At 55.5% G+C, this 27,723-nt stretch overlaps 2 protein-coding genes across 4 annotated transcripts in view; one reads left to right on the top strand and one right to left on the bottom strand.

The window, feature by feature from the left end:
- The first annotated feature begins 3,890 nt into the window (after window positions 1–3,890).
- On the top strand, window positions 3,891–11,870 carry RNPEP (arginyl aminopeptidase). The gene is made up of 11 exons (XM_075775591.1): window positions 3,891–4,288; window positions 4,419–4,559; window positions 6,146–6,294; window positions 6,839–6,955; window positions 7,079–7,314; window positions 7,944–8,057; window positions 8,309–8,421; window positions 8,795–8,903; window positions 9,485–9,709; window positions 10,354–10,496; window positions 11,612–11,870. The coding sequence occupies exons 1-11, from the start codon at window positions 3,911–3,913 to the stop codon at window positions 11,774–11,776; spliced, it is 1,890 nt and encodes a 629-aa protein (XP_075631706.1). The 5' UTR covers window positions 3,891–3,910; the 3' UTR covers window positions 11,777–11,870.
- A 2,615-nt stretch (window positions 11,871–14,485) lies between these two features.
- Window positions 14,486–27,723, bottom strand: part of LZTR1 (leucine zipper like post translational regulator 1) — a 39,246-nt gene continuing 26,008 nt past the window's right edge. For 2 of the 3 annotated variants that reach the window (XM_075775864.1, XM_075775863.1), the window contains 8 exons: window positions 27,086–27,269; window positions 24,092–24,261; window positions 22,157–22,313; window positions 20,569–20,695; window positions 19,319–19,468; window positions 18,999–19,104; window positions 18,092–18,172; window positions 14,486–15,297 (listed from right to left, as the gene is read on the bottom strand). In XM_075775864.1, the coding sequence (XP_075631979.1) occupies window positions 15,181–15,297; window positions 18,092–18,172; window positions 18,999–19,104; window positions 19,319–19,468; window positions 20,569–20,695; window positions 22,157–22,313; window positions 24,092–24,261; window positions 27,086–27,269 (1,092 nt within the window). In that variant the 3' untranslated portion in view covers window positions 14,486–15,180. Of the gene's footprint in view, window positions 15,298–16,826; window positions 17,049–18,091; window positions 18,173–18,998; window positions 19,105–19,318; window positions 19,469–20,568; window positions 20,696–22,156; window positions 22,314–24,091; window positions 24,262–27,085; window positions 27,270–27,723 lie in introns of those variants that run through there. The other variant, XM_075775862.1, reaches the window with a different exon arrangement.

The raw sequence follows: 27,723 nt of genomic DNA on the forward strand, positions 1-27,723 counted from the left end.
CCATCTTTGTCACTGCCTGGGTGCTGGTGGGAGGACAGCACGGGGTGTCCCCGGCTGCCCCGACAGGTGACAGGGGGCTGTCACCCCCCCAGCGGAGCGGGAGCGTTTGTCACTACAGCGGTGGGAATGGGTGCTGAGGAGCCCCAGCCCTTGCTGGTGTCCCCATCCCAGGCCGATGTCCCCATCCCACGCTGACATTCCCCTATCACTTTGCTGCCACGGGGGCTTGTCAGAGCCCCTGGGAGCAAACACAGGCGAGGGAACGTCCTGCCAGATCGGTGAGTGCAAGTGGCTCTGTGAGCATGATGGGCACCGGGTGACGGGCACAGCCAGGCACGCTCCCCCCACAGCACCGGCTCCGGCTCTCCCGGCCCCGCACGGATCCTGGCCCGGTCATGGGAAGGAGGAACATGGTCCCAGGGCACTCGCCTGTCGGGTGCCCGAGCATGGTGGCACCGCGTCCCGTCCCTTCCCCACGACGGCTCCGGCAGCAGGTTGGTGGCTCAGCCTGGGGCTCCCGCAGCCAGCCTGGCCAGGGGGCAGCAGTGGCCCCACCAGCGTCAGGGGTCCGGCCAGCCATGGGCTCAGTGGCTGCGCCCCAGCACCACCCCTCGGGGCCCACTTGCCTCCCGCACCCGTCTGCCCGTGGCCAGGCCCCATGTCCCCCCGCCCCGGGCTCGGGGCCTCGCTCTGTCCGCAGCAGGAAACACCTTTTTCCTGTCCATGGGGCTGCAGCAGGGCGGGGGGGGGGGGCAGCAGGAAAAACCCTCGTGTCTCGGTGGGTTATTTATAACCTGCTGCCAGCAAGGCCGGCCGGATTGCCCCGCAGTGTCCCCACTTGCACCCCGAGCCCTGCTCCAGTCTCTGCCAGCCCCATCCCTGGCCCCGTCCCATCCCATCCCTATCCCCGTACCTGTCCCCATTCCCATTCTCATTCCCATCCCAGTCCTCGTCCCAAGACTCAGCCTGGAGACCCCCTTAGCAGAGCGAGGAGGCCCAAATTCTGCATTGGGAACATCATTCCCCTCCCAACCAACACCAGAACTCACGCGGCCCCGTGGTCCCCATCCCAGCCCATCTGCCCCGTTCAGACCCACCCTGGCCTCGGGGGTCAGTTCCCTGTGCTGGGAACGAGCCGCAGGGCCGGATCCAGACCATGCCCACACCCCAGGAGCCTTGTGCCCTGTCCCGGGAAAACATGGAGGGGAAACTGAGGCAGGGGGCTGGCAGGGTGAGCAGAGCACCGAGGCGGGCACAGGCTGCCAGCTGGATTTGGCCAGGGCCACAGGGAGCTGACGGGGACGTGTGCGGGCAGAGCAGGCAAAGCAGGCAGCTCTTGCCCACCCATGGAGGCTGTGTGCAGCCCTGCACCCCCACGGCACGGCACGGGCAGTTACTCAGCGCCTGCAAAATGACTCAGCCAGGATCCGTCCGGGCCAGCCGGGATTTCCTGACTCAGCTTCCCCACGGCTGCAAAATCCAGGGAGGGGGGTGGGGGGATGTCCAACCCCACCTTGCAACAACACAGACACCAACACACCCTGCCGGGGGGTGCAGCGGGCTCCCCCCATCCCTGCGACACCCCACTCCCCCCCGGGAGCACCCAGACATTCTCCAGCATTGGGGATGACGGCGCAAGCAGCTACAGCAAAGCCCTGGGGAGCACAGGCAGCACCCCAGGAACCATAGGCAAACCCTGCCTGTGCGGGGACACACGTTCGCCCGCTTTGGGTTGGCCGGGGGCACCCGGCAGGGACGGCTGCGGGACCGGCAGCCCGGCACACCCAGGCTCCCTGGCTTTCCTCCCAGTTGTTTTTTTCCTAGGTGAAATCCAGGAAAACAGGAGCCCTGGCACACACGGACACATACGCTGCGGATCCCCGTTTCCCTCCTGTGGGGTGACGGACACGTTAACGTCCTGTGGGGGACACGGCCTGTGCCGAAGTCACCTCTAAGTTTTCCCCCTGTGCCGTGCCATCCCGGTTCAGCTGCAGCGCCGAGCAAAGCCGGGGTGCAACACCGCCAGCTCTGCACAAGCCGCACGGGGCGTGGGGATGCTCCATCACCCCAGGGATGCTCGGCCACCCCGGCCGGGGTGGCCGAGCATCCCTGGGGTGATGGAGCATCCCCGGGGTGGTTGAGCATCCAGGAGGGAGAAGCCCTCAGGCCCCCGGCCCCTTCGCTACCGGTGAAAACAGCATTTTAAAAAAAAGCCAAAGTCGCCGCTGCCCTCCCTCCTGTCCCCATGCCAGCATGGGGACACAGAGCATCTGGAGCCGCACAGCCCTGGACTTCCGTCCAGGGAGCACCCATGGGTGCCCGCAGCACCGCAGCACCGCAGCACCTTCCCGTCCCCGAAATGAGGGCGGACGCCCTGATCTGCTGGCACCGACCTGCTCTGCCTGCAGCGAGGGGACGCGGGGCAGCACGACACACACTTTCCAACCCCCGGCCGTCTCTCTGGAGAATCGTCACCGATTCGGCAGCCCTCCGTGCCTCAGTTTCCCCCCTCTTCTGTCACCCTTTGTTGGCGCTGCTGCCCTCCCCGGGGCTGGTTTGGGGAGGCCAAGGCAGGAGCAGGCGGCACCGGCATCTGCCTTTAGCACGGCGGCGGCTTCCCACAGCCCCCCGGTGCCGCGGACGGGGATGGGAATGTCTGGGGGACACTGGGGTAACTGGGACGCCCGGCCGCGCTACCCCCCCGCGCTGCCCACGCCACGGCCCTGCTGTGGCTCCTGCTGCCGAAATGGGGTCCCCGAGGAGAGGTGGGAACCTTGTGGGGGTACGGGGGGGGCTGCCCCGAGTGTCAGGTGGCGACAGCCCCCATGGCCGCTGCCCTGTCACCCCCGGTCCCCGCCGGGATGTCCCCCGTGTCACCACCGGTCCCCCGCAGCACGACCCCATCACCTCGGCCCCCACCGGGGTGCCCCCCCCCGCCATCTGCCATCCCCGTCGGGGTGTCCCCCCGTCACCGCCGGTCCCCGCAGGATGGCCCCCATCACCGCGGGCCCACCGGGCTGTTCCCCCCCCCCGCCCCGCTCCCCAGCCCCGCGGGGCAGAGCCAGCCGGCCGGCGCGGCACTCACCGCTCGCTGCGCCCCGGCCCGTCACGGCCCCGCGGGCAGCGCCCGGTGCCGCCGCCGGTGGCGGAGTGGCAGAGCGGCCGAGGGACCCCGCGCCGCGCCGGGCCGGCCCGGGGGAGGAGTCGCGCAGGCCCCGGCCCGGCCCCGCCGCTCCGGCCGCACGGGGATGCCCGCCCCCGGCCCCCGGAGCCCCGGGCCCCCGGCACGGAGAGGCGGGTGCGGGGCCGCCTCTGCCCCGCTCGGTCCCTCCGAGGCGGCCCCGCACCCGCCCGGGCCCCGCCGCCCCCGGTGCCGCTCGGCGGCGAAGCCGGAGCCAGGGATCCCCCAGGGACTCCCCCCCCCCCCCGGGATCCCCCAGGGACCCCCCCGGCCCGCGGATTCCCCACCGGCTCCCCCCGCGGGTCCCTCCCCACATCGCCCCCCGGCGCCCCCCCCCGGATCCCGACACGGACCCTCCCACGGACGCCCTGCCCCGGGGGTGCCCCCCATGGAGCCCCGCGACCCACGGACTGCCCCCCGCTCCCATGGGTGTGTGCCCCCCCCGATCCCTCCTGCTCCCGATCCCCCCACGGCTCTGCTCCGATCCCCCCACGCATCCCCCGCCCCCCCCCGGGGTCCGTGTGTGTCCCCCCCCCCCGCTCCGGGGACCCCCAGCCGCTGCCCCGGCCCCGCCCCGCGCCTCGCTCTGCCGCCCGGCCCCGCCCCCTCTGCCTCCAGGCCCCGCCCCTTTCCCGCCGCGACCGCCGCCCCGCCCCGCCCCCTCGCCCCGCCCCTTCCGCCGCGGCCCCGCCCTCTCCCCCCCCCCCCCCCCCCCCCCCCGCAGCAGCCATGGCGGCTCCCCGGGACGCGGCCTCGGCCAGCAGCGCGGGCGCGTGGTCGCTGCGGCACCTGCACCTGTCGCTGCGCGTGACCTTCGCGGCGGCGGGCGCGGGGCGGCTGCGCGGGACGGCGCGGCTCGAGCTCCGCTGCGAGCGCGAGGACGCGGGGCCGCTGCGGCTGGACGCGCACCCCGGGCTGGCCGTGCACCGCGCCGCGCTGCTGCCGCTCCCGGGCACCCCCGGGGACCCGGCCGGGCAGGCGCTGCCCGTGGAGAGCCGGCCCTTCGCCAGCTACGGCAGCGCCCTGCACGTCACCCTGCCCCAGCCGCCGCGCGCCGGGCAGCTCCTCACCCTCGAGATCGACTACGAGGCGGGCGAGGGGCCCGGGGTGAGCGGGGAGGGCGGGGGGGGGGCGCTGAGGGACGGCGGGCCCGGGGCGGGCCGAGACCCCTTCCCGGCTCCGGCGGCACCCGGAGAGCGGCCCTCACCCGGGGGCCCGTCCCCTCCCTCCCCCCCAGGTGTGCTGGCTCGCCCCCGAGCAGACGGCGGGGAAGCAGAAGCCCTACATGTACACGCAAGGCCAGGCCGTCCTCAACAGGTCCTTCTTCCCCGGCTTCGACACCCCGTCGGTCAAATGCACCTACTCGGCCACGGTGAAGGTAAGCGGTGCCCCGGGCAGCACGCGGGGAGCGGACCCAGCCGCGCCGCTCGCGCCTGCCGGGAGCAAAACCCTCCGTGAGTTGGCGAGGTTTGCTCGAGGTTTGCTCGAGGTCTGCTCGAGGTTTGCTCGCGGGGAAGCCCCCGGCTCCCTCCCGGGAGGCGCCGAAACATTGGGGCGTCGTGTCGGCGCCACCGCCCGGGCCTCCGTGCGGCGCCTGCACGTTGGAGGCGACGCTTGTCACACCGGCTTTGAATCCTCCGCCGGAGGCCCCCAGCCGAGAAGGCTCTGAAAAATAAGTCACCCAGACTCCTATTTTTCTCTTGCGTTCATCTTTAGCTGAACGCAAACAGACCCCAGCGGCCCTCTCGCTTCTCCCCAGCTGCACGTGCCGGGCGCCGCGGCGTGCAAAGGCTTGCGAGCGGATGCACGTGCCGGCCGGCCTGCTGAAAGCTCTTCTCCCCCCGTGGGAGGTGGCCGAAATACTCGATGCTTGATGCCACAATATCAGCTAACCGTTGGGATCGTCTCGGGGTTTAAACCTCTCCGCTCTCCTCGTGCTGCTGCGTTTGTTTTAAGTAATTCCTCTGATTATCACAGAAACTCCTGGGTTTGCCCCGTAGCGGTCTGAGGGCAGCGGGATGAGCCAGGTTTAGGGGGGGGACAGCTGGAGGAGGGGGATGATGCCGAGCAGCACCGGGTCCTGGTGGCAGTGCCGGGGCTGCCAGGCTGGAGGGAGCAGGTGCTGGTCCCCAGGTTTAATACGAAAATGGGACCTGAATAACCCAAATTCCCTCTTTGCATGGGAGCGGTCACGCGGTGGCACCGGCACTGGGCCGCCCCGGAGTGCCGGCCTGCCGCGGTTAAAAGGGAAAGTTAAGGGAAGCCACTTTTCAGTGTGACACCGAGCCAAGGCTGACAGCACGCGGTGGCATCAGCTGGTGATGCAGGACCTTATTTATTCTGCCTCTTGCTCTAATTTCTGCCCTTAAAGCTTCGGCAGAGTCGTGTGTCGTTCCCCCCCCCACCGATGGGTGAGCGCAGGGCTCGGCCGTTGTAGAGCCACGGCGTGATGCTCTGCACCAAGAAAACCGTATTCCCCGCGGCACCGGGGGGGCTCGCCCTGCGTTTGGAAGAGGAGAGACGGGATCAGTCTCTGGTGGATTGGTCGCGGGTCCCACTTTGGCTTGAGAATGGGAAGAACGAGTTGTTGCATCAGAAATGGGAGGAGAGCCTGCGTCTGCAGGATCTGCATCCTTTGCCCTTTCAGCACCTGTAACTCAGCGTTTCTTTATCTCGCTGGCACCTCGCAGGGCAGCTCCAGGTGTCCCCGTGTTGCGCCTCGCTGGTGTTTGAGCCCAAGTGCCGAGCGATGCTGCCGCAGGGATGCAGCTGTGATCCCCAGCTGGAGCTTGGGGCGTTAGTGCTCTGCCGTGCGCCCCAAAACCTGCAGTGCCCACAGACCCGGCCACCTTCAGCGTGCTGGGACGTGTTCACCATCAGACGTCGGAGCGTCTCCCGCTGGGTTGGCTGACGTCCTGCTCTGTACGTTATGGATCTAACAGATGTTTTTATCTACGTGTCCAGGTCCCCGAGGGTTTCACGGCTGTGATGAGTGCCACGAGCTGGGAGAAGCAGAAGGATAACACCTTCGTCTTCAAGATGTCCCAGCCGATCCCCTCCTACCTGATCGCTCTGGCCGTCGGGGACATTGTGTCTGCTGACGTTGGCCCGAGGTAAGTGGCTCTGAAGGAGACTCAGGCGTTAAGTCCCGGCTGCAGGAGCCGCACGGTGCAGCTCCCGTGCCGTGTTGCCTCTCCCTGCGCCGCTGGGCTCTGGGGAGCAGGCAGGCCTGGAGATGCCGACCATAAGCGTGACCCGGTCAGTCCTCTGTCTGCTGTGCCCAGGGCGCTGTGTCATCAGACCACGGGCTCTGCCGGGTGAGGGTGCTTCTCGCTCTTGAGGACGTCCCTGGCTCTGCTCGATTCACCCCCGTGCACGGGGATGGGAGCAGCGGGTCCCTGCTCACGGAGGGTCCCACGTCTCTTCCCAAGGCTGGTGGTTGTTCCGTTCCCGGCTGTCATCGCAGCCGTATAAAAGCCCTTTGACATTCAGACAAGGAAAGAAATTACAGCGGTTTGCACTATCGGTCTTGTTAGTGTTCTTTATCAGCAGGCTTTTATTTCGCTGTGGAATAAACACGTGCGGTTTTTGTCTGATGAAGCAATAGGGTGAAAGTCCACTAATGGTTAAAACTTCCTCTTCTACGCGCTTGGCCAGGAGCCGTGTCTGGGCTGAGCCCTGCCTGATCGAGGCTGCGAAGAAGGAGTATGATGGGGTGATTGAGGAGTTCCTGGTGGTCGGAGAGAAGCTCTTTGGACCTTACGTTTGGGGCAGGTACGGCCTCCTGTTCCCAAAGGGCTTTGTTCCCTGGGGCCGCGGAGGGAGCATCCCTCCATCCCCAGCCGCGTTGGCAGGAGGAGCTCGGTCTGACCCAAGTCGGCTGTTTTTCCCCGGCAGGTACGACATCCTGTTCATGCCGCCCTCCTTCCCCTTCGGCGGGATGGAGAACCCCTGCCTCACCTTTGTGACGCCCTGTCTGCTGGCCGGGGACCGCTCCTTGGTGGACGTCATCATCCACGAGATCTCCCACAGCTGGTTTGGCAACCTGGTCACCAACGCCACGTGGGGCGAGTTCTGGCTGAACGAGGGCTTCACCATGTACGCCCAGAGGCGCATTTCCACCGAGGTCTACGGTGCGTGGCCCTGCCCGGCCACAGGGCGCCGAGCCCCCGTGTGCGGCCGTGCCATCGCAGGCAGGACCTGCGTGGGTTCCAGGGTCCGTACGCCGCGGCCCAGCGCATCCTTCCAACCGCTGTGTGCAGGGCCAGAGCCTGCGCTGCATCTCGGGAGAGGTGAAGGGCGGCAGCCTGCAATGCTCCGGGGGTTTCCTGTTAGCAGCAGAACTGCCTTTGCTCTGAGACACGGACAGAGCCCCCGCAGCCCCGTGCCAAGGACGTGGGCGCCACGATCTTGCCCAACCTCACCTTCCTCTTGCTCCCACGGGGAGCTGATCCAGATGCCCTGAGCTCCCCCCTGGACACACGTCACGTCCAGCAGCTCAGGCGCTCCTGGCACCGTTTGCTGCATCCAGCTAAATTTTAATGGCTCTCAAATCCCTTTGCTAACCGAGGGCCGTGCTGCTGTGCCTCTCTGCAGCTCTGCCGCCCCAGTGCCTTGTTTATCCTCCCTTCCAGCTTAGAAGCTAATGCTGTTTCCCTCCTGTAGCAGCACCCGTTTTACTTTCCTTGCAGCTGGGGGGACAGACGCCAAGGAAATACGAAGTGTCGGGGTCTCCGAATGCCTCCTGCTTGTCTCTGCCCAGGTTCGGCGTACACCTGCCTGGAGGCTGCGACGGGAAGGGCCCTCCTGCGCCAGCACATGGACAACACCGGGGAGGACCATCCGCTCAACAAGCTTCGGGTCGTCATCGAGCCAGGTCTGTGGGGCGTCCCTGTCCTCCCGCAGCCAGCCAGGGGGAGCGGCGGTGTTGGGGGGGAAGCCCTGCAGCTGGGGTGTTTCATGGCTTGCAATAAAACCGGCACTGGTGTTGGGAGCCGAGCGAGGTGATGGCTCCAGGAGGGATGACAGACTTGCATCCAGCACAGAAAGCAGAAATCTTGGCGCACGTGAGGGCCGTTTTGTTTTCCAGGCAGGCAGATGATCCCTGAGGGTTTTCCCTTTTTCTAGGTGTCAATCCGGACGACACGTACAATGAAACACCCTACGAGAAGGGGTACTGCTTCGTGAGCTACTTGGCCCATCTCGTGGGGGAGCAGAGCAAGTTCGATGCCTTCCTCCAGGTTGGTACGAGTTGGTGCCAGGCGGAGGTGCCAAGTCAGACAAAACTGGGAGGCCAGCGCGCAACGGGACCCTGGGCAGGACGAGCTGAACGGGGTGGCTGGGGAGAGGAAGAAGAGATGGGAAATAGAGATGTTCACAGCGGGAATGAGATGAGGGCAGAGCTTGGCCCCGCGCTGGCAGCAGGTGGTGGCAATGCTGAGGTGTCCTGGGGGATGCGGGGGGCTGGGCAGCCCCTGGTTGCGGGGGCGGGGGGGGAACAGGGGCTGGCGTGGGCTCGGCAACGCTATGTCCCATGAGATGGAGCATGGGGAGGGCCGGGCAGCGCTGCCAGGGGTGAGCATGTGTGGCATCATGCCCTGGCCTTCCCTGCAGGCCTATGTGAACCGGTTCAAGTTCCAGAGCATCACAGCGGATGACGCCCTCAGTTTCTACCTGGAGTATTTCCCGGAGCTGAAGGAGAAAGGCGTGGACTCCATCCCAGGTCAGCACGGTGCCTTCCGGGACAGGGGACAGGGCGCCGCTTTGCAAACCAGCACCCCGTGGTGTCGGAGCCGTCCCGTGTCCCGTGCAGACCCCATGCACGCTGGTTTGTGGGTTCTCCTGGAGACGCTGCTGCCGCTACTGGCTTCAATGGAGGCAGCGCAGCGCTGGCCAGCCCAGGATCGGGCACCAACCTGGGCTCGGGCACACGCCTGCTCAGCCGGAGTTTTTCCATCCAGTCCGCGCTCTGCGCTCAGGTGCTGTTTGGTGGGGCTCCCCCACGGACAGCTGAGCCCAGCGCCGGAATGTGAGCATCAGCCCGTGGAGCCCCTGGTGAGCGCTGGGATCGGGCTCAGCTCAGCCTTGCCTCGCTGGCAGTGGGGGGCTGTTACTGCACAAGCACGCACCGAGCCCGGGGCGGCTGAACGGCCTCACCCCGTTAGTCTCTGCTCGCCGCCATCCCTGGGAGGTTTGGTGGTTGCTGGGGTCGCCCTCGGAGAAGGCAGCGGGGTGTCTGGGCAGCAGTGCCCGGCACAGGGTTCAGAAAACCCGTCTCAGCTCTCCCTCCCTTCCTTGCTGCAGGCTTTGAGTTCGACCGCTGGCTGAACACGCCGGGCTGGCCCCCCTACCTGCCCGACCTCTCGCCAGGGGAGCAGCTGATGAAGCCGGCAGACGAACTGGCAGAGCTCTGGGCAGCCGACAGCTTGAACATGGAGGCGATCGAAGCCGTGGACGTCACGGCCTGGAGGACGTACCAGCTGGTCTACTTCCTGGATCAGGTCCTGCAGAAATCCCCTCTGCCAGAAGGTGAGGGCCAGGCCACCTCCCAGGGCTCCCATGCCTGCGGGAGACACGGGGTGACCTGCCCCAGTCCAGCCAGTTGGCTGGGGACGTGAGGACACGTCAGGAGGACGCGTGGCTGTGTGGCCATCAGCCAATCCCTGCTGCGGTCCAGCAGAGCCGTGTCTGGTGTCTGGGAAGCCTCGATTAGCGCAGTGGGGGAGCGGGGAGCCAGGGGACGCACGTCCCCAGACGTATGGGGATGTGCGGTGGCAAGGAGGAGCCTTCTTGTCCCCAGGCTGCCTCAGCTGGGCTGTCACCTCCCCGTGTTGAGCTCCATGTTGCACTGGGCTGTCGCCTCCCCTCCTTGCATGCTCTGCTGAGGGACACCCCTACCCTTTGTGCTGGCACCCCAAGCCACCAGGCTCGCGGCTCTGCAGGGCTGCGTGGCCCCAGGAAGCCCAACACGGGCACCCCCCTGCCCCAAGCCAGTGGGTGCCTGGGATGCTCCCAGAGCTGGGGGGTGCCGGGAGGCTGGGGGGGTCCGGGGCTGGGAGGATCCCAGAGGATTTGCAGCAGAGCTGGGATCGGCTTGCAGAGTCCCCTCGAAGCAGGGCCTGGGAGCTGGAGGAAGAACCCCTGTGGGGATGGTGACGATCCCCCTCTCACAGGCAACGTGGAGAGGCTGAGCAAGATGTACCCGAAGATCTCCAAGGCCCAGAATGCAGAGCTGCGACTCCGCTGGTGCCAGATTGTCCTCAAGAACAACCTTGAGGCAGAGTATAGCAAGGTCAAGGACTTCCTCCACAGCCAGGTTTGTCCCCAGGCAGCGGCGGCTGCCCCCAGCAGCATGCTATCGGGGGAGAGATGGGCACAGGACCTCCTGTGCCAGAGCGCCAGGGGCTGGCTCTTGCTCTTGATAGACCCACAGAATGGTTTGGGTTGAAAGGGACCTTCAAAGCTCATCTAGTCCAATCCCCCTGCAATGAGGAAGGGACATCTTCAACGAAATCAGGTTGCTCAAAGCCCCATCCAACCTGGCCTTGAATGTTTCCAGGGATGGGGCATCTACCACCTCTCTGGGCAACCTGTTCAGCATCTCACCACCCTCATTATACATTATTTCTTCCTTATGTCCAATCTAACCCTGACCTTTTTCAGTTTAAAACTGCTGCCCCTCTGTCCTGTCACTACAGGCCTTGGTAAAAAGTCTCTGTTACAAATTCCCTTTCTATATCAAAAGGCCACAGTAAGGTCTCCCTGGAGCCTTCTCCAGGCTGAACAAGCCCAACTCTCTCAGCCTGTCTCCATAGCAGAGGTGCTCCAGCCCTCGGATCATCTCCGTGGCCTCCTCTGGACTCACTCCAACAGCTCCGTGTCCCTCCTGTACTGGGGACCCCCGAGCTGGACGCAGCACTGCAGGGGGGTCTCACCAGAGTGGAGCAGAGGGGCAGAATCCCCTCCCTCGACCTGCTGGTCACGCTGCTGGGGATGCAGCCCAGGACACGGGTGGCTTTCTGGGCTGTGAGCGTGCATTGCCGGCTCACATCCAGCTTTTCATCAATCAATACCCCCAAGTCCTTCTCGTCAGGGCTGCTTTCAATCCCTTCCTTGCCCAGCCTGTAGTTGTGCTTGGGATTGCCCCGCCCCATGTGCAGGACCTTGCATGTGGCCTTGTTGAACTTGAGCTTCTCATGGGTCTGCCCCTTCTCCAAGGTCAAGGTGGTCTCCTCTCTCCAGGTGCTGTAGTGTCTGGGTTGCCCACAGCAGCATTTTCCACCCCATCCCATTCCTCTGTGCGCTCCCTGGCCCGGAGCAGGGCCATGCTGGAGGTGCTGTGCCCTGGAGGGGGACGTGGTGCTCCTGGGGCTTTACCCCACTGGAGCCAGGAGGGAGGTTGGGGTGTAACCCCCTGCTCTGTCTCTGCAGGGGAAGCAGAAGTACACCCTGCCCCTCTATCGTGCCATGTGGGGCGGGTCAGAGGCAGCCCGGGCCCTGGCCATGGAGACCTTCTCGGCTACAGCCCCCCAGCTCCACGTCAACGTCCAGAACTACGTCAAGAAGATCCTGGGCTTGGAGGTGGCAAAGGACTAGAGCGGCCTAGGCTCCACTCCCTCTGCGGGCTTTCCCTCTGACAGGACCTCAGTGTATCACTGCACACATTTCCTTATTAAAATTTGTAATTTTTTTTTTTTCTCTCTATTCATTCTTTTCCTGTTCCCAGCAGCCCATGGGCAGCCGTAGCGTGACTCCCTGCTCCCCCTGCTCGGGACCCTGCCAGCCCGGGGCCAGGTCACAGTGTCCTGGGATGGGCCCGGCATGAGCAGCCCCGGCATGAGCAGCCTCGGGGCTGGAGCAGCCCCAGGGCTGGAGCAGCCCAAGGACACCATGGCCCTGATCCGCAGCAGTCCTGCCCCACTGCCACAGGTCCCACATGGCTGCAGGGAGCTGGTCCTCTGTGGGGGGGCGAGGGGAAAAATTGGGGTTTCTTGGTTTTAGCATCTGTGGGTGCTGCAGCCAGCAGAGGAGGAGTTGGGGATTGCTTCTCCTTCACACACCAAGGTGTCTGCCCCCCGCCATCGCACTGGGGCTCATTTTGGGGTTGGGCACAGGGCTGCACCACTGCTCTCCCACCAGCGGTCCCTCTCCCGGGGGACAGTGGGCTGCGGAGGGGCAGGCAGCAGGCTGAGCCCCACCAGAGCTGCCAGCAAGCTGGCAGCAGGGGCTGGGCTCCCATGCCTGCCCCCCCCCCCCCCTCCCCCCCCCCCCCCCCGGCTCCATGCAGGTAGGAGGTGAATGTGCCCAGCCTCCAGCGTGGACAATGGTGCAAGTGAAGCGTGACTGGAGGGCTCTGAAGAGCCAGCGTGGCCTACACGTGGCAGAGGCTGCAGGAGTAATAAAGCGAGACAGCGACGTTGTGACTTATTCCTTATCAAACGCAGGAATGTGACCACCCTCCCCCCCGCTTCCAGTACAAATCTGCCCCCAGGCTGCAGGAACCCCAGGAACCTGTGGGCCATGAGGCTGCTGGCTCAAAAGGCTGCGCTGAGGTGGCGATAGCGAGAACACCCCATTGCCTTTGCTCAAATACCGCACCGCCCCCCCCCCCCCCCCCCCACACCCCCTGGCCTGCGGCCATGGCTGCTCCTGCCCAGCCTCCCATCCTGAGATCCCTCAGGAAAGCTGGGGTGCCCCATGGGGTGCCTGGGGCCATCTCTTTTGGGTCGTGCAGCCGCTTGATGCTCTGGGAAGGTTGGCCCCATGGTCCCTGACAGCCCTGGCACTTTGGTGCTCTCCTCCCCTGCGACCCAGCCCCGCAGGGCCAAACTGTGTGTGTATGTGTGTGGGGAAGATCCACTGCAGACCCCCCCCGTTCTCCTGGGTGGAGGTCCCCAGCTCCTCTCGGAGGGGTACACAGTCCTGGCTACCTGCACAACAACAGCCCAGAGGCAAATCACGCTGGTGCCCTTTTTTTTTTTTTTTTTTCCCCTTCTTCAGATGATAAATCCCACTGATGCAACTCTGACCGAGCACTACAGTCACTAGAGCCTGGACTAAACCAAAACCTCTCCCAGAGCGGATGCCCGCAGGCTCAGAGGGAGCAGCGGCTGCGCGTTTCCTCGCTCATGGGCTCAGGAATAGGCACCAAACCCCAAATAGATTGAGAAAATGGAGTCAAAGAGGCTGGTTACGGTACAGTTGAAATCAGCCTGTTCTTCCTCACGGAGGGAACCAGGCTGCGTGTTTGGGAAATGGGTGTCCTCTAGTGGAGTCAGCATCGCTGAAAATAACTTGTAGGATTCCTACAAGTTGTAGCATATAACTTGTCTCCATTTGCAGAGCTTGTGGTCGCCCAAGGAACATGCAGCCTGTTGGTACAATTAACATGACCTCTGATAAGAAGGGACTTCATTACCTATGAGGCATTTGGAAATAATCTCTCCAGTTGAGAATGAGCCCTTGGCTCTCAGCTGCATCTGCCACCTCTGCTCTGACTCACCTGAGCAAGCCAGCAGCTGGGGGACAGACTGAGTGGTCCCTAAAGCATTTCCCTGGGATTAAATGAAACGAGGCATTCTCCATCGCATGACAACTGAGATGCCCTCAGTGCACCAAAGCACGCAAGTGCATGTGACACTACAGGATGCTGAACGGGAGCTCACAACTTGTACTGCACCGGGAACACTTTGCTGGCCTTGATTAAAAATTACAGCCACAAGAGTGGAAACACAGGGGCTGGACAGTTGTGCTTCCCAGGAGGGATCTCCCACCGCTCCAGCTTGAGCCAATTCTTGCCATTCTGAACGGCCAAGCAGAGCGCAGCACCATCTCAGCGCTGCCTTCTGCTTCACCTCTGCCAACCAGTGCAGCTTAAGGCAGGAAAGGATTTTGAGTCTCAGCTTCTGTGTCACTCCCTCTGGGCTGCCTTGGTGGCTCTTGGGCTGGGGAGCAGGTCTGTCTGCAGACGTTTCGCCAACACCAGCTCATCCCCTATGCTCCCCACCCAAGCTGTTTCACTCAGCAGCTGGCGAGAGGTAAAGCTCCTCTCCCCTCCGCAGGGCAGGGGCATCCAACATGGCAGGGAGCTGCAACCGGGAGGGAACAGCAGCTGCTTCGGAACTGGCTGGGAAGGGCGCTCTGCCTTCATTCACCTTCCTGCAAAGGCAACGACTAACGAAGACACTTCAGCGTAAAATTAGTAACAAGATGTAGCACACTTATTTTTAACGAAGTGACCTTCATCAAGCTCGGAGCTCTTTTTGCTTAATTTTTTCCAAAATGAAAGCCAAGTCAATCATGAAATGCTGGGAGATTATGTTAACTCTTTATTAATAAATTGATTTAGAAAGGCTTAGCGAGACAGGATTAATGGATTTGATGGTCAGAAAGGCCCGCTGTAATCTTCTAGTCTGACCTGCTGCAGAGCACGGGTCTGGACTCCTGCAGCCCACCAATCGAGGCAGTTGCAGAAGGACTTATCTTTTAATCCACGCCATGGAGAGTCTCTGAAAAGTCACTACATTCTGGTCCAGCGGTCAGCCTCGCCGCCAACACCACGCGCTCTGTTTCCAGTTTTGTTGTATATCTGACTTCCCCTTACAGCCCCTGGCTGTGTCAGCTGAAGTTCTTTAAATAGTATTATTTAAATACTGTGTTTCAAAGTATTAATGACTCTCTTACTCATGACTCTTATTTTACAGTATAAAAGTAATAATGGGCTTGATTCTGAACTTAGTTACTCCTAAAACCAGGTGGAATAAATTCATTCCTGTAATGGCTTAATTTTACATTTGCGTAACAGAGACCAAACCCTTCTCCACAAAGGTACAACCCAAGCCAATCCAGGGGAGAGTGAGCTGTCCGTGCTCCTCTTGGCTGCCTGCTACGTTGTACAGACACTCTGAGGAGCTGAGTATGGAATGGTAAAAAAGAGAGTCAGCCGTAAAGTGCTAGGTTTTTTTTGAGGAACAAACAAAAAGTTTGATTACCAAAGCATGTCATATGTCTGAGCCCAGCTCTGCACACTGCTTGTCTGATATGTGGTTAGCTAATGACTCTATGATGTCAAGGAGGAGGAGCTGACTTAGGGAGCGGAGATTTGGCAACTTGGAGACCTTCAAGGAAAACAGAACAGAAAAAACAGAAAGAAATTAAAACCCTCCCCAAATCACCGTTTCACCCCTGCCAGCCCACGGGGAACACGCAGGTCAGGCTAGTCAGCGCTGGGCACGTACGGCATGAAATCACAGTCAGGAGCCGGGCTGCAGAGGACGGGGCTCCCGTCACGACTCCCTGCGCTTACAACCCAACTTCAGACTGCTGTGTGGAGGGGATGGGAACGGAGGACGGCAGGAAAGCTGACCCCAGCACTGCCCCTCTGAGAAAGGAGAGTAATTACTGTTTATACTGACGACTCTGCTGCTAATGGATGCCGACTAAGCACTTTCCTAAAAGCAAAGCCGGGCACTGGCACAGCCGGGACCTTTGAAGTCCGGGTGTTTCTACTGAGCACATGACTTCAGACCTGCTCTCCCCGCTTCCGTGTGCTCCTAAGGAGAGGTCGTGCCTCGTGTCCCTGCTGGTTCTGCTGGCATGCTTCCCGCAGTCAGAGCAGGTCACAGGAGCACTAGCCAACAAAAACCTTCGCCACATCAGATATATGAGACTCTACAACAAACTTCATGCTCTTAGACTGTTCAGAAGCTCAACTGTTATCAGAAAGGAGCTCTACAGATTCCTTCCTTTTCCACAACCTCATAGTAACAAGCCAGTGATCCCTTTTTCTAGTTATTAACATCCCTGCCCAGCCTTGAAGGCAGACCCTGCCTAAAAGCCTGACCGCTTACCAAACCTGTATTAACCGATCTAATAAAAGGCTATCACCTCACTCTAAGAAGCTTGGCTGTGCTAAAGAATAAAGATCTCCCGAGCACCTTTTGAAACCCAGGAAGGAAATGGCTGAGTACACTTTCAGAAAGAGCTCAGGACATGTGCTTCAAGTAATAGCCCCAAAATAAGGGCCTGCGAGGACTGGGAGGGAAAGAGACCCCCCTTAACACGGGTGGGAATCCTGCACCGAGGCACGCACTGCGGAGGAACAGATCAGGGTGTCAGTACAAACACTTCAGAACAGCAGTTTTATTAGGGCTTTTGCACAATACTGACGCACAAGAGCCTAAAACCACATTGCCCAAACTAGCGAACCTCTGGGAAACAGCTCTTCAATTAATGTTCTTACGGTGGGGAAAACTCCTTAACAATCCAAATCGAGAACAGCGTTGATCAAGCTGGAGGAAGAGGAGATCCCAACGGCCACACACCCAGCCTGCCTAACCCTTGACGACCTGCCGGGCTCGCGCAGGTAGAACAAATCACCCTTCAGAGCCCGTGGCTCCGAGCAGAACGGCAAGCGCTCCTGCCCAGCCACACAGAGTCACTCAGCGCTGGGCCAAAAATCACACACTGAAGCCTCTCAGGCCAAAGAAAAACATTGCATAATTAAGATTTCTTCGTGCACATCTGCTTGACAGTCTTCCAGCCACTTTTTGATGAAAACTGTTCTAACAGTCAACAGTTTAAATATAAACCATTTCCACATATTCTGGTTAGTGGAGTACAATTGAGTAACGCCCTTCAGTTCAAATCTCAAATGTCGCAATATTCATTTCCCTCTAGTACGTTCTGGTGAGAATCACGCCAACCTGTTTATCTTCCTGTGGCCTCCACTGGGAAGTTGAGATCGTGAGATTTCAGCTCTCGGGGACTGTAACACACTGACCCAAGGCCCAGGAGATGTCCCAACCTCCGGGCTATCCTGTAACCCGTGGTGGGACCGTTCCCCGTCCCCTGCTGAGGTTGGGCCGCTCTGCAGGATTCATGAGCCCAGAAGAAAACACGTAAGATGAAGGCAGGAGCTGCAACTTCACGCTGGGGACTCTCCACTGGGAGCGTGATTCCTGGATGCTGGCTCTGCTCTCAAAGCTTTTTATGCATTTTCAGGTATTTCTGACTGTGAAATGCATTACACTTGGGCAACTCAGGCATTTAATAAAGAGCCTGAACACCTCCCTCTGTCTCATCTCTAGATACGAACTGGACTTGGCAGTGCTCTCCTTCTCCATGGGCAGCAGCGGGAGGATTGTGAGTTTAAATATACAAAAGAGCGCGAGCTACTTGAATACTAACTAGGGATTATCAATAAGTGTGTAGCATCCAGAAATCCCAATTCCTATGATTTATCTACCAATTTCAACAATGCTAATAAGTTGTGCAATGAACTGGGGATGTGCTGGGAAACTCTCATGGATGGATCACATCTCGTAGGAACAACTAAATGACAAGACCCTTATTCTCTCAAGTGAGGACAGGAATATCAGCACATCAGGCTCTTGACCTTTCCCATCACTAATACATCATCCCACGTATCAAAACATGGAAACTGCAGGAAGCCCAGCCAGGACATGGTAATTCGCCTTTGGAGCACATGGCAATATAACATCTATGACAGAGAATACTTCAAGAGAAATATGAAGAGCACACTTGTAACTGCTAGTGAAAGAGAGATTTGTGCCCTCAGTAAATAACAAACTTATCTTGCTATACACATGAGAACCCAATGATGGCATGGCACAAAATTAACAGCTGGAACAAGTGGAAGTGGATGCAATTCTGGGTAACTTCTGTTTTGGAAGGTCTTCACCTTTCCAGACTATGCTGTTCCAGTCTTTCATTTATTTTTGGTGTGCAAAGTATGCCTAGCAGACTTGTCAGTGACTGTCAGTAACATGCAGCCAGCTCTCAGCTGTCTCACATGAGAAAGAATGAAATGGGTTCCTATATTAATGTGTCTAACCAGCGCAGCGACAGAGGACAGCAGCTCTCAAAAGCCCCACAAAAGATGCAACCAACCTTGGTGAACTGGTGAACGATGATGTGCAGGCAGTGCCTCTTCATGTCCAGGGCCTGGGTCTTGTCAGCTGCCTCTAAAATCTACAGGAAAAACAGTGATGTGATTTTCCTTCTGCATAGCTCAGCTGTACAGTGCACACACACTGTTCTGACTCAGAGGAGGTAATTCCTCTGAGCTTAGGAAACATCTCCATTTTTCATTACAAACCTGAATTTTTTCTGAACTATTCAAAAATAAAACTTGGATTTAAAATGTATGGAGTCCTCAGGAGATAATCAGTAGGAAGCTGCAGATCTGCTTCAGAGTCAGGTTCCCTGCAGTGCCCCAGCGAGAGTGGCAAGAGCCAAAAGCAGTTAAACGCTGGAATTGATTCTGCTCGTGCTGCAGAGGGTTCGGTCTGCCTACTAGTAGATGCATCGCAGGCTTTCTCATCACAGAATATTTTTTGTTAGCTTAAACTTCATTGCCAGATCCTGTCAGCATTACTGATAAAACAAGACTAATGTCACCTGCACATCACCGTTTGCCCTAGTACAAAAGTCTACCGAAAAAGGGTCTGAAGTTGAGTGCTGAGCACCTGCCACATCTTGAAAAGTTGTTTAGAAACACTGGTCTACAATGGGGGATGAGGAGCTCAGGAGGAACATCCTGTTGGCCAGCTGAGCAGTATCTGCTAAACACTTCAATCCAGGAGCACTAGCGACACAAAAAGCAGATAAGGAAACAAAGCTGCCGAAGGCTGCGCTCCTGAACGTGTTAACCACGCAGGGCCACGGCCATCAGAAGGCTTTGTGCAGCCCCAGCCGATGTCAGCTCAGCTGGCACGGTGGGTATCCACCGGACGGACCCTTTAGCTTTCCTGTATCTAAGCCTAGTGACTAATTAAAGCTGCTTGCGGACAATTACCTGGAGTACGTTCTCCACTGTGACATTCATTTCTAGATTCTGCTTACAATAGGCTTGTAGTCTGTTGTTGGAGAAGCCGTAATAGTAAGGTGCAGCAAAGAGGTAGCTATTCATCTCATTGAGGAAAAAAACGTAAAGCAAAGGTAACAGCACTGATTGTAAATACAAACTGATGGCAGAAGTTAAAATGCAGTGCCTGTTAATGCAACCCTGACAAATAATCCTCCCAGGTTGTGCCTGGCAATCTAGAGCAAACGGAAGGTGAGCTGCTGTACGTGCACTTTGGACAGATCCTTCAGTTACTTTAGATTTAAGGATACAGGGAGTCTTCAGGAGGCATGTTTACTTCTCCATAATAAATGTATCTAAGCATAGACTCAAATGCTTGCTTGCTGGGAACCATTTCACCTATAGAAATATTCACTTGCCCATCTTCTGGCATGAAGGAACGGAACATGGCTTCAAAGTAACTGAAAAGGGAAATAAAAGTGATGTAACACATTCTGCAGACAGATTCTTTAACCCAGTCTTGTTCAAAGCCTGCTATGAAGCACTGCAGCTTCCAAAGAAGAAAATTCAGGTGGCAACCTGGGCAAAACCACTGCTAAATTATTGTTTCATATATGTCTGCCTGTGAGAGAACTCCAAATAAAATCCCCCTAATTTCCATCAGCACTACCTGAAATTTGTCTCTGTTTCTTGAAAATTAGGACACATGGTGCTTTCATTTTCATCTAATTTGCATAAGACCCAGCAGAGAGCTTAAAGCATTATGAATTTCCTTGGTATCTACAGGCTGCCAATCATGCAGGGTTGTTTTAAGAGCTGTGAAATGCTTCTGGTAAAATACCACGGTAACTAATACTGAATATTATTACTGGGACAGGGAAAAAAATTGTGACAGTATTTGAAATAGAAATTTTATGTGAACACTTAATATTCGGCAGAACATAAAAGGTGCAGGTACACAGAACACACAAGCGAAGGACAAATGCACTTCACCCATGTCCTGAGGAGGGACAACAGTACCCATCTTCACAAGGGTGAGCTACCTGCCTCTGCAGCAAAGTACGGGAACAATCTAGTCTCTGTTATGCACTGGTTTTTGTTGTGCTTATTCATAGCCAGTCTTAAATATCAGCAAGTGAGAAAGATTCAAGCTTCACATGATTCAAAATGGATGTTCACTCTCCGAAGACTTTTTCTGACCTCAGTGACATCTGCTCCTTTACACTTCACTGAAATCACCTTATGCTTTCCACCCTCCTTCCCTTCCTGTGATTTTACAGACTCTTTGTCTTGCAGTGCAGCTTCTTACACATCCTTGACAGAATCTCTATAGTTTTAATTTCCTCCTATCTTTCCCTGCTGGGTATCAAATTGAAAAAAAAAATTATTTAATCACTGTTGTTGAAAGGCGTATTACACTCACTGAGTAAAGCTGCACCTTACACTTTGTGGATACAAAATTTGTCCCTGTCTTCTAAAAAAGGCAAGCCGACCACAGATTGCACAGCACTGCGTTTTACACCTAAAGTATTTGTTATAGTTTTAGAAAACAGCAACTCACCTGGAGCGCGCTGCTAGGATTGCTTTATGGGCTGGCCGCGGGTGGCCGTCTAAGAGAAGGATGATATCACAGAATTCAGTCCCGGCTCCTTCTAGGTAAGCCTTCATGTCCTGAATTAAAGATGTTCCTGAAAGTTAATGTAATGAAATAGTTAAAGACACGACAGTTCCAGGTGATCAGGTACTGCCAAACTAATATACGGCCAAGCCATAGCTCCAGCCCCTCTTTCCTTTGGGACCCCTGGGGTGAGTTTGAGGGTTGGCCTTCCTCAGGATCTTGGAGCAAAACGAGCTTCAGCCTTCCCCATCACAATCCATTACTCACTGCCCATCCCAGAATCAAACCTGGCAGCTCTGCTTTCAAACCGCTGACAGCAAACACCAGCAGTGGCCACACTGAAAGGTGGTCGCCATAGATAAAGAAATCTGATTTTTCCCCACCCTCTTCATTATTTCCAACCACGAGGAATATAAAATTTTGTCTCTTAATGAAAAAGCTTTCCCAAATCCTCAATAAAAGCTTCTTCTATCCAACATTTTAATTAACCTTTGAAAATACAAAATAACTAAGAAGTAGAGCACATTCAAGTCTGATCCAAACTCACTCATATTTTCAAACTTCATCTTTTATCTTTTAATTTGTTGATGTTTGGGTCTCTTGCACCATTCCAGCTCCGGATATAGAAGCTGGCTATGCCATCTTCTGAGCGGTGCACCTCCCTGCTCCCTGGGCCAAATGCCAGCCAAAGGCTTTCTGCTTGACCCTCCAGGACTGGCTTCCCCATCTTTCTCTCCAGTCCCTGATTATTTTTGTGCAGTATTCCAAATCAACACCGACAATGCCTTTGAACTTTGTGGCCTCAGCAAAGTTTCATTATTATGTTCCTTTTTTTGTGTGTCAGGATGATAAAATCATGAATAAGACTAGTCCCAAATCAGTCCTTGATGAATTCTGTAATAGAATTGTAAATCAAATCTTCTTCCAGCACAATCACAGAATGAAAATGAAAGGCATGACCATTAGTACAGGTTATTTATCTTTTCAAAGTCTTCTCCTCCCTGCCTTCTGTTCCTTTCTTCCATTAACTTTTCTTTTTCTTGGTTAATTTTTCCATGCTTCTCTCTTTCTCTCTCGCACACAAAGGTCAGCCTTGAGTGGCTTGCTCACAAGATCTTCCTCTTTACTCCTGCTCCTCTTTGGTTAAAACCCATGAGCAGGCCAACTCCCCACTCAGCTTCGTTACCTTCTAGTCCATTTAAACTGAACATCCACTGCCTTTTCTTTGAATCATTCTTTACACCCTTCTGTTCCTTCTGCCCCCTCTCTCTCTGAAAAGATCAGGATATTTTGTTGCAAGAACGTGACTGTATTTAACATGACCTTTCATGTATTTTGGTGGGGAGACTGTTCCGTCTGAAGCTCCCTGGGAAAAGAACCGGCATGCCCTTAGTCCGGGAAACAGCCTAAGCACAGTTATACCAGCTGGAGAACCAGTGGTCTGCAGTGGTCAGGCTGTTTCCCAGACTAAACAAACCATTAGCAATGCAAAACCAGCACAACTAATTACTTTATAAAGCATAAAAATTACCGATGTCAAGTGGCTGATCGGAGTGTGTTCGAACAGGAGGTTGCTGCTTTCTCCGGACAATCTCCACTATAAGGGATGAAGAAAGATGCTCGAACTCCTTCATCATTATTACTTGATTAAAATGTGATTCCTTCACCACAAAGTTCAGGCAATGTTCCTTAAAAAAACCCACAATATTAACACAAAAATTACGGTTTACAGTATGAAGTCATCCTCCAGCATCACATAAATGTTACCATGTTACACGTGTGAACAGCCATCCTTTTCCTACCACCCTCCACGTGGATCCTGCAGCTGGAACTATCACACAATGACCTCCTTACTAAGTCACCATTCGGGGTCCCTTCTTGCACAGGAAATTCAGGACAATTCTAAGCATCTAGAAGAACCTGACTAAGAAATAATAACAAGGAAAAGATAATTGTCTGCTCTGAAGCTTTCTAAAATAGGAATCTCAGGAGATGCCGAAAACCTCACGGAGCTAACTAAGATTGGTTGCTAATAATTCTTCCTACAATTAGATACCAAAAGTAGAGTTGCAAACCCTTTGCTGTAAAGGTTGCAAACAGTCTGAAAGAGCTCTTGTAGGTTTTTGTATGACAAAATTGCTAGAAAAAACAATGTGGTGGAAAGGCGACAAATGAACCAGACCTAATGCTAAACAGTTAAAGGGACAAAAAAATGGCAGTTCATTTGCCAGTGTGAACCAAGGCTTTCCCTCAGGGCACTTTAATAAGCAAAAACTATAACCTATACCAGCTCACCAGAAGATGAGTGCAAAATTCACCCGAAGAATCATTACTACTGTCCATTTTCTGCCAAGTTATTTCACCTGGGATCCAAAGGGATCTGTCGAGGACTCATCTGTAAAATCTTTTAAACAATGGCTAGGATGCCAGAAAGAGCAGCCTTCTGCAGATGGCACCTACCCACGAGGACTAACACACACTTGAGACGACAGGATGCCAACTCAAGGCGATCCTGACCTTGTGTGGAGTTATGTGGCAGAGCCCGTTTCCCTGCTGGTAGCTAAGGCAGGAGGAGGTAGCTGGCTGATCTGAAATTATTGGCACTCGATCCACCAATGCTGAGACACTCGCTGGAGCTTCTGGGTAGCTAATGGCATCACGGTCCTATGCACCAAAGGCTGTGCCAGCATCTACATCCTTGCTGCTGACCCCACTGCTGTCCTCCTGGATGCCTTTCCTTTGCCCAAACGCAGTGCACAGAGTGCCCGAGGGAGTGCTGGTGCACGCTGGCTTCTCCAGCCCCGCTTTGCTCACAGCCGGCAGCTATACGGCCCATGGATGTGCACCACTCAGGCAGGCATTGCACGAGCTTGCACTGACTCCTGGACTTGGGTAGAGGAGTTGCTTCTCTGCAGGTTTAAGCAGAATTGGCTCTGGCCACTGCTGGTGGGAACCAGACCATCGCAGCAAATCCCAGTCTGAAGCCTGGGGGTACAGACTCTACCATGACTTCCAGCAAACGCCTAAAAGCCCTTGACCCACTACACAAAGAGAATCGCAGATACGTTCTGTTTTTCAGTAAAGTGTTTTTCAGATCAAGGGCATGAAAACAGAATTCAGGTATTTTCATGAGACCAGGTCTGTTTGCAGTTTCTGTATAAAACAGCGGGACCAGAAAATGCACTGGTTCCATCTTGCTGCAGTGAGAGTGAACTGATGGAGACCCAAAGTCACTCTGCCCTTTACATCCTACAGGGCAGATATGCAAAAATATGACAGTGGAAAAAAACCTACATAATATTCATGAGCAACTGCAGGACAATCCACGCTAACATATACTCAAGCAGCTATAATTATAGGGAAGAACTGAATTTGCAAAAGTCAATAGTTTTTGCAAAACATTAATTACATAATTTTTATTTTTTTTTATTTCTTATCAGTTACTTTGTATGCAAAACGCGATTACCTTTAGCTGATCCAGCTGAAGCTTGTTAGCATTTTCACACACAATGAGCACATTCTGCAAATCTACAGATGCTTCAATATATTGAAGGCAGAGCTGTTCCAGTCGAGAGAGCTTGAAGTTTAAAGCTAGTTTGTATACATCCATAATAAGTAACACATCCTGCACATGGCCTGAAATTACAAGAGAGAAAAATGCTGGAGAGCTCACAGAGCAAAAAGAGGAATCTTTCTCAAAGTATTTCCTTTTACATCAACCTGAACATTCGGAATGGTAGAATGGGCAGCGACTGGAGTATTTTTTTATAGAGAAAAACCCATTCCATTGCTGGTTAGACAAAACCTGAATTGATACTAAAAAAGGAGTTTCAAAATTGAGGCATGAAACAGCCACCCCAAAAGATTTTTTGGACAAAGATTTTGTGACAATCATCTGGATCACAATTTTTCAAAACCCACAAAAGCAAGTGAAGTCTCAAAAAACTCTGACAAGCTCCGAAGCTAGCAGCCCGACTTTCCAAAGTGCTCAGCTGCCAACAGCTCTGCTGAAGTCCTCGGGTTTTACGCAGTATTAGCAATCAGCTCCCTGATTTTGACAGACCCTTACGAAGGCACTCTGTGCTTGTGTGTGTACAGATCCGAGGCCGGTCTAGAAGAGAGAGGCAGTGGGGACCCTCGTAGGTCATTGCAATGGAGACATCAACTCAAGGAATAATCCCCCACAGCCTTTGCTTTCCTCACAGGACATCTCTGGCCATCTGCTGTAACTACTTCTTGATAGAGAAAAGCCTTCTTGCATGTCACGTGCCTTCCCTGTGTCTAACTGGAAAATCCCATTTGATAAGCGTGCCCAATTCTATTAGCTCAGCCTTTGGATGGATCCCCAAGGTGCTGCTCTTTGAACCAAGAGGAGCAACTAGGAATACAAATGGTCAGGACAGGGCTGTTGGAGCATTCCAGCAGAAATGGATGGACCAGGGAGAACGTCTGATGGGCTCAGAAGGGTAGCACACTGCTTGGGAACCCTGTAACAAAGGAAGAGCTCAGTACGATCATAGAATCATAGAATGGTTTGGGTTGGAAGGGACCTCAAAGATCATTTAGTTCCACCCCCCTGCCATGGGCAGGGACACCCTCCACTAGCCCAGGTTGCCCAAAGCCCCATCCAACCTGGCCTTGAACACTGCCAGGGAGCCAGGGGCAGCCACAGCTTCTCTGGGCAACCTGTGCCAGGGCCTCAGCACCCTCACAGGGAAGGATTTCTGCCTCAGATCTCACCTAAATCTCATCTCCTTCAGTTTAAACCATTCCCCCTTGTCCTGTCACTACACTCCCTGATAAACAGTCCCTCCCCATCTTTCCTGTAGCCCCTTTAGGTACTGGAAGGCCGCAATTAGGTCTCCCTGCAGCCTTCTCTTCTCCAGGCTGAACAAGCCCAACTCTCTCAGCCTGTCTCCATAGCAGAGGTGCTCCAGCCCTCGGATCATCTCTGTGGCCTCCTCTGGACTCTCTCCAACAGCTCCGTGTCCTTCTTGTACTGGGGACCCCCGAGCTGGACGCAGCACTGCAGGGGGGTCTCACCAGAGTGGAGCAGAGGGGCAGAATCCCCTCCCTTGACCTGCTGGTCATGCTGCTGGGGATGCAGCCCAGGACACGGTTGGCTTTCTGGGCTGCAAGCGCACACTGCTGGCTCATGCTGAGCTTCTCATCAATCAATACCCCCAAGTCCTTCTCCTCAGGGCTGCTTTCAATCCATTCCTCGCCCAGCCTGTAGCTGTGCTTGGGATTGTGCCGCCCCAAGTGCAGGACCTTGCACTTGGCCTTGTTGAACTTCATGCAGTTCGCACGTGCCCACCTCTCCAGCCTGTCCAGGTCCCTCTGGATGGCATCCCTTCCCTCCAGCGTGTCTACCACACCACAGAGCTTGGTGTCGTCGGCAAACTTGCTGAGGGTGCACTCGATCCCACTGTCCATGTCGCTGACAAAGATGTGAAACAGTGCCGGTCCCAGTACCGACCCCTGAGGAACGCCACTCATCGCTGTGGCATTCTCTGTGGTGAGGGTAATGATATCCTTCCCTTGGTCTGATCCTGTCCTGAAGTGAGCATGCTGAGGATTAGTGAACCAGCTGAGAGTGGGATCTAGTGATGTCAGCAGACGCCAATGAGAAGGTTCCCTCATCCCCATTAATTAGGCTTGCTCTCAGACAGGCCACCTGGCAGGGAAAGCCTTGGGACAACTGCATAAAAATCATTATTCTCCTGAGGATTAATTTTACAGAAAGGGAAGATCCTGGATTGAAACTGAAGTAAAGCTTTCAGCATTAGGACAGACGTACGTCACTTTACCTGACTGTGCCACGTGGCTGCAGCTTCCCCAGCCCCTCGAGCTGGAGCTCCCCACGTACCCAGCCTGGCCTCCATAGCCCAACAGACCTCAGCACTCAAACACGGCCACGAGTTAGATTTGCTGTGTGGGAGCTGAGAGATCTCTGGCTATTACCTCCCAGCCTGTGAGTGTTTTTAACTCGGGGATCTTCAATGAACGCATCAAAAGGATTTTTCCTTTCTTGAGGCATTCCTTTGGATTGCTGAAGAGATGATAAATACTGGCTTGCTCTGCCTTTCTGTGGGCTGTTTGCAACGGATAAAAACAATACTGGGAAAAGGAAATAAGTCACCCCAGGATACATGGTCCTTTCCAGACAGACTGCTGTAATGTTCGAAATACCATGACATTTTTGTCTGTTTGGGCTTTTTTCACCTTTTGGAATTAGCAAAAACCTGCTTTTCCTTGACGTTTGAAAATAATTAGGAAAAAATAAAGCACTGTTAGTATGCTTTGATAGAAATCTGCTCTTTTTTTTTTAATCTCAGGTAAGTATTTAAGTGCTTAGAGCAGGATTGATCATCTGCAAATGCTCGATCCTGCTTTGTATCAAAATTCATGTTTGCTCTCCATTTGTCAGTTTTGTGGGATTTTTATCCTGCTGTCCTACCTTTGCGAGGGTATTTTATTTTATCCGTATACAGAAACTGCATGAGCACCTCGAAGGGTTGCGCCTCCGCCTCTCGGATGGGCACTTCCAGCAGCGGCTGCAGGCGGCACAACTTGACATTCCCACCAATCCCATCCTTCTGACATGTCGAATGTCCCTCGTCTTCAACATCTTGCTTTGATTTCTAACAAGACAGAAAAAACACTCAAACATGGCAACAAGGCTGTGTTGGCTCACACACATTACTGTCAAACCAGAGGAAAGAGCCTTCTCATGACTGCACACTCTTCAAGACCCAGGATCTCTTTATCTTCAAGATTATCTTCAAGATAACAAGGAATTCATACGTCTTAGACTTACTGTTCCATATTCTGTGACAAACACGGATCAGAACAAACGTGAGCTCCTGGATAAAGGTCAAAAGCAGACCTCAGAAAAAGGGAGGAATGAATTGCACTGAGCTCCCATTCCTGCCCTCGGCAGGAGCCGCATCTCTCCTTGGAGAAGGAAGATGCAGGAGCAGGTTCCACAGACCCCTGCCTTGCAAAGTCAGAGCTCAAAGTGCTGCACAGAAGTATTTTAAGCCACTCTGTTACTTTCGAGTTTCACTTTGACAGCCTTTCCCAGTGAAGATGGAG

Source organism: Balearica regulorum, chromosome 25 (assembly GCF_011004875.1).
Source record: "Balearica regulorum gibbericeps isolate bBalReg1 chromosome 25, bBalReg1.pri, whole genome shotgun sequence".
NCBI classification, from domain to species: domain Eukaryota; kingdom Metazoa; phylum Chordata; class Aves; order Gruiformes; family Gruidae; genus Balearica; species Balearica regulorum.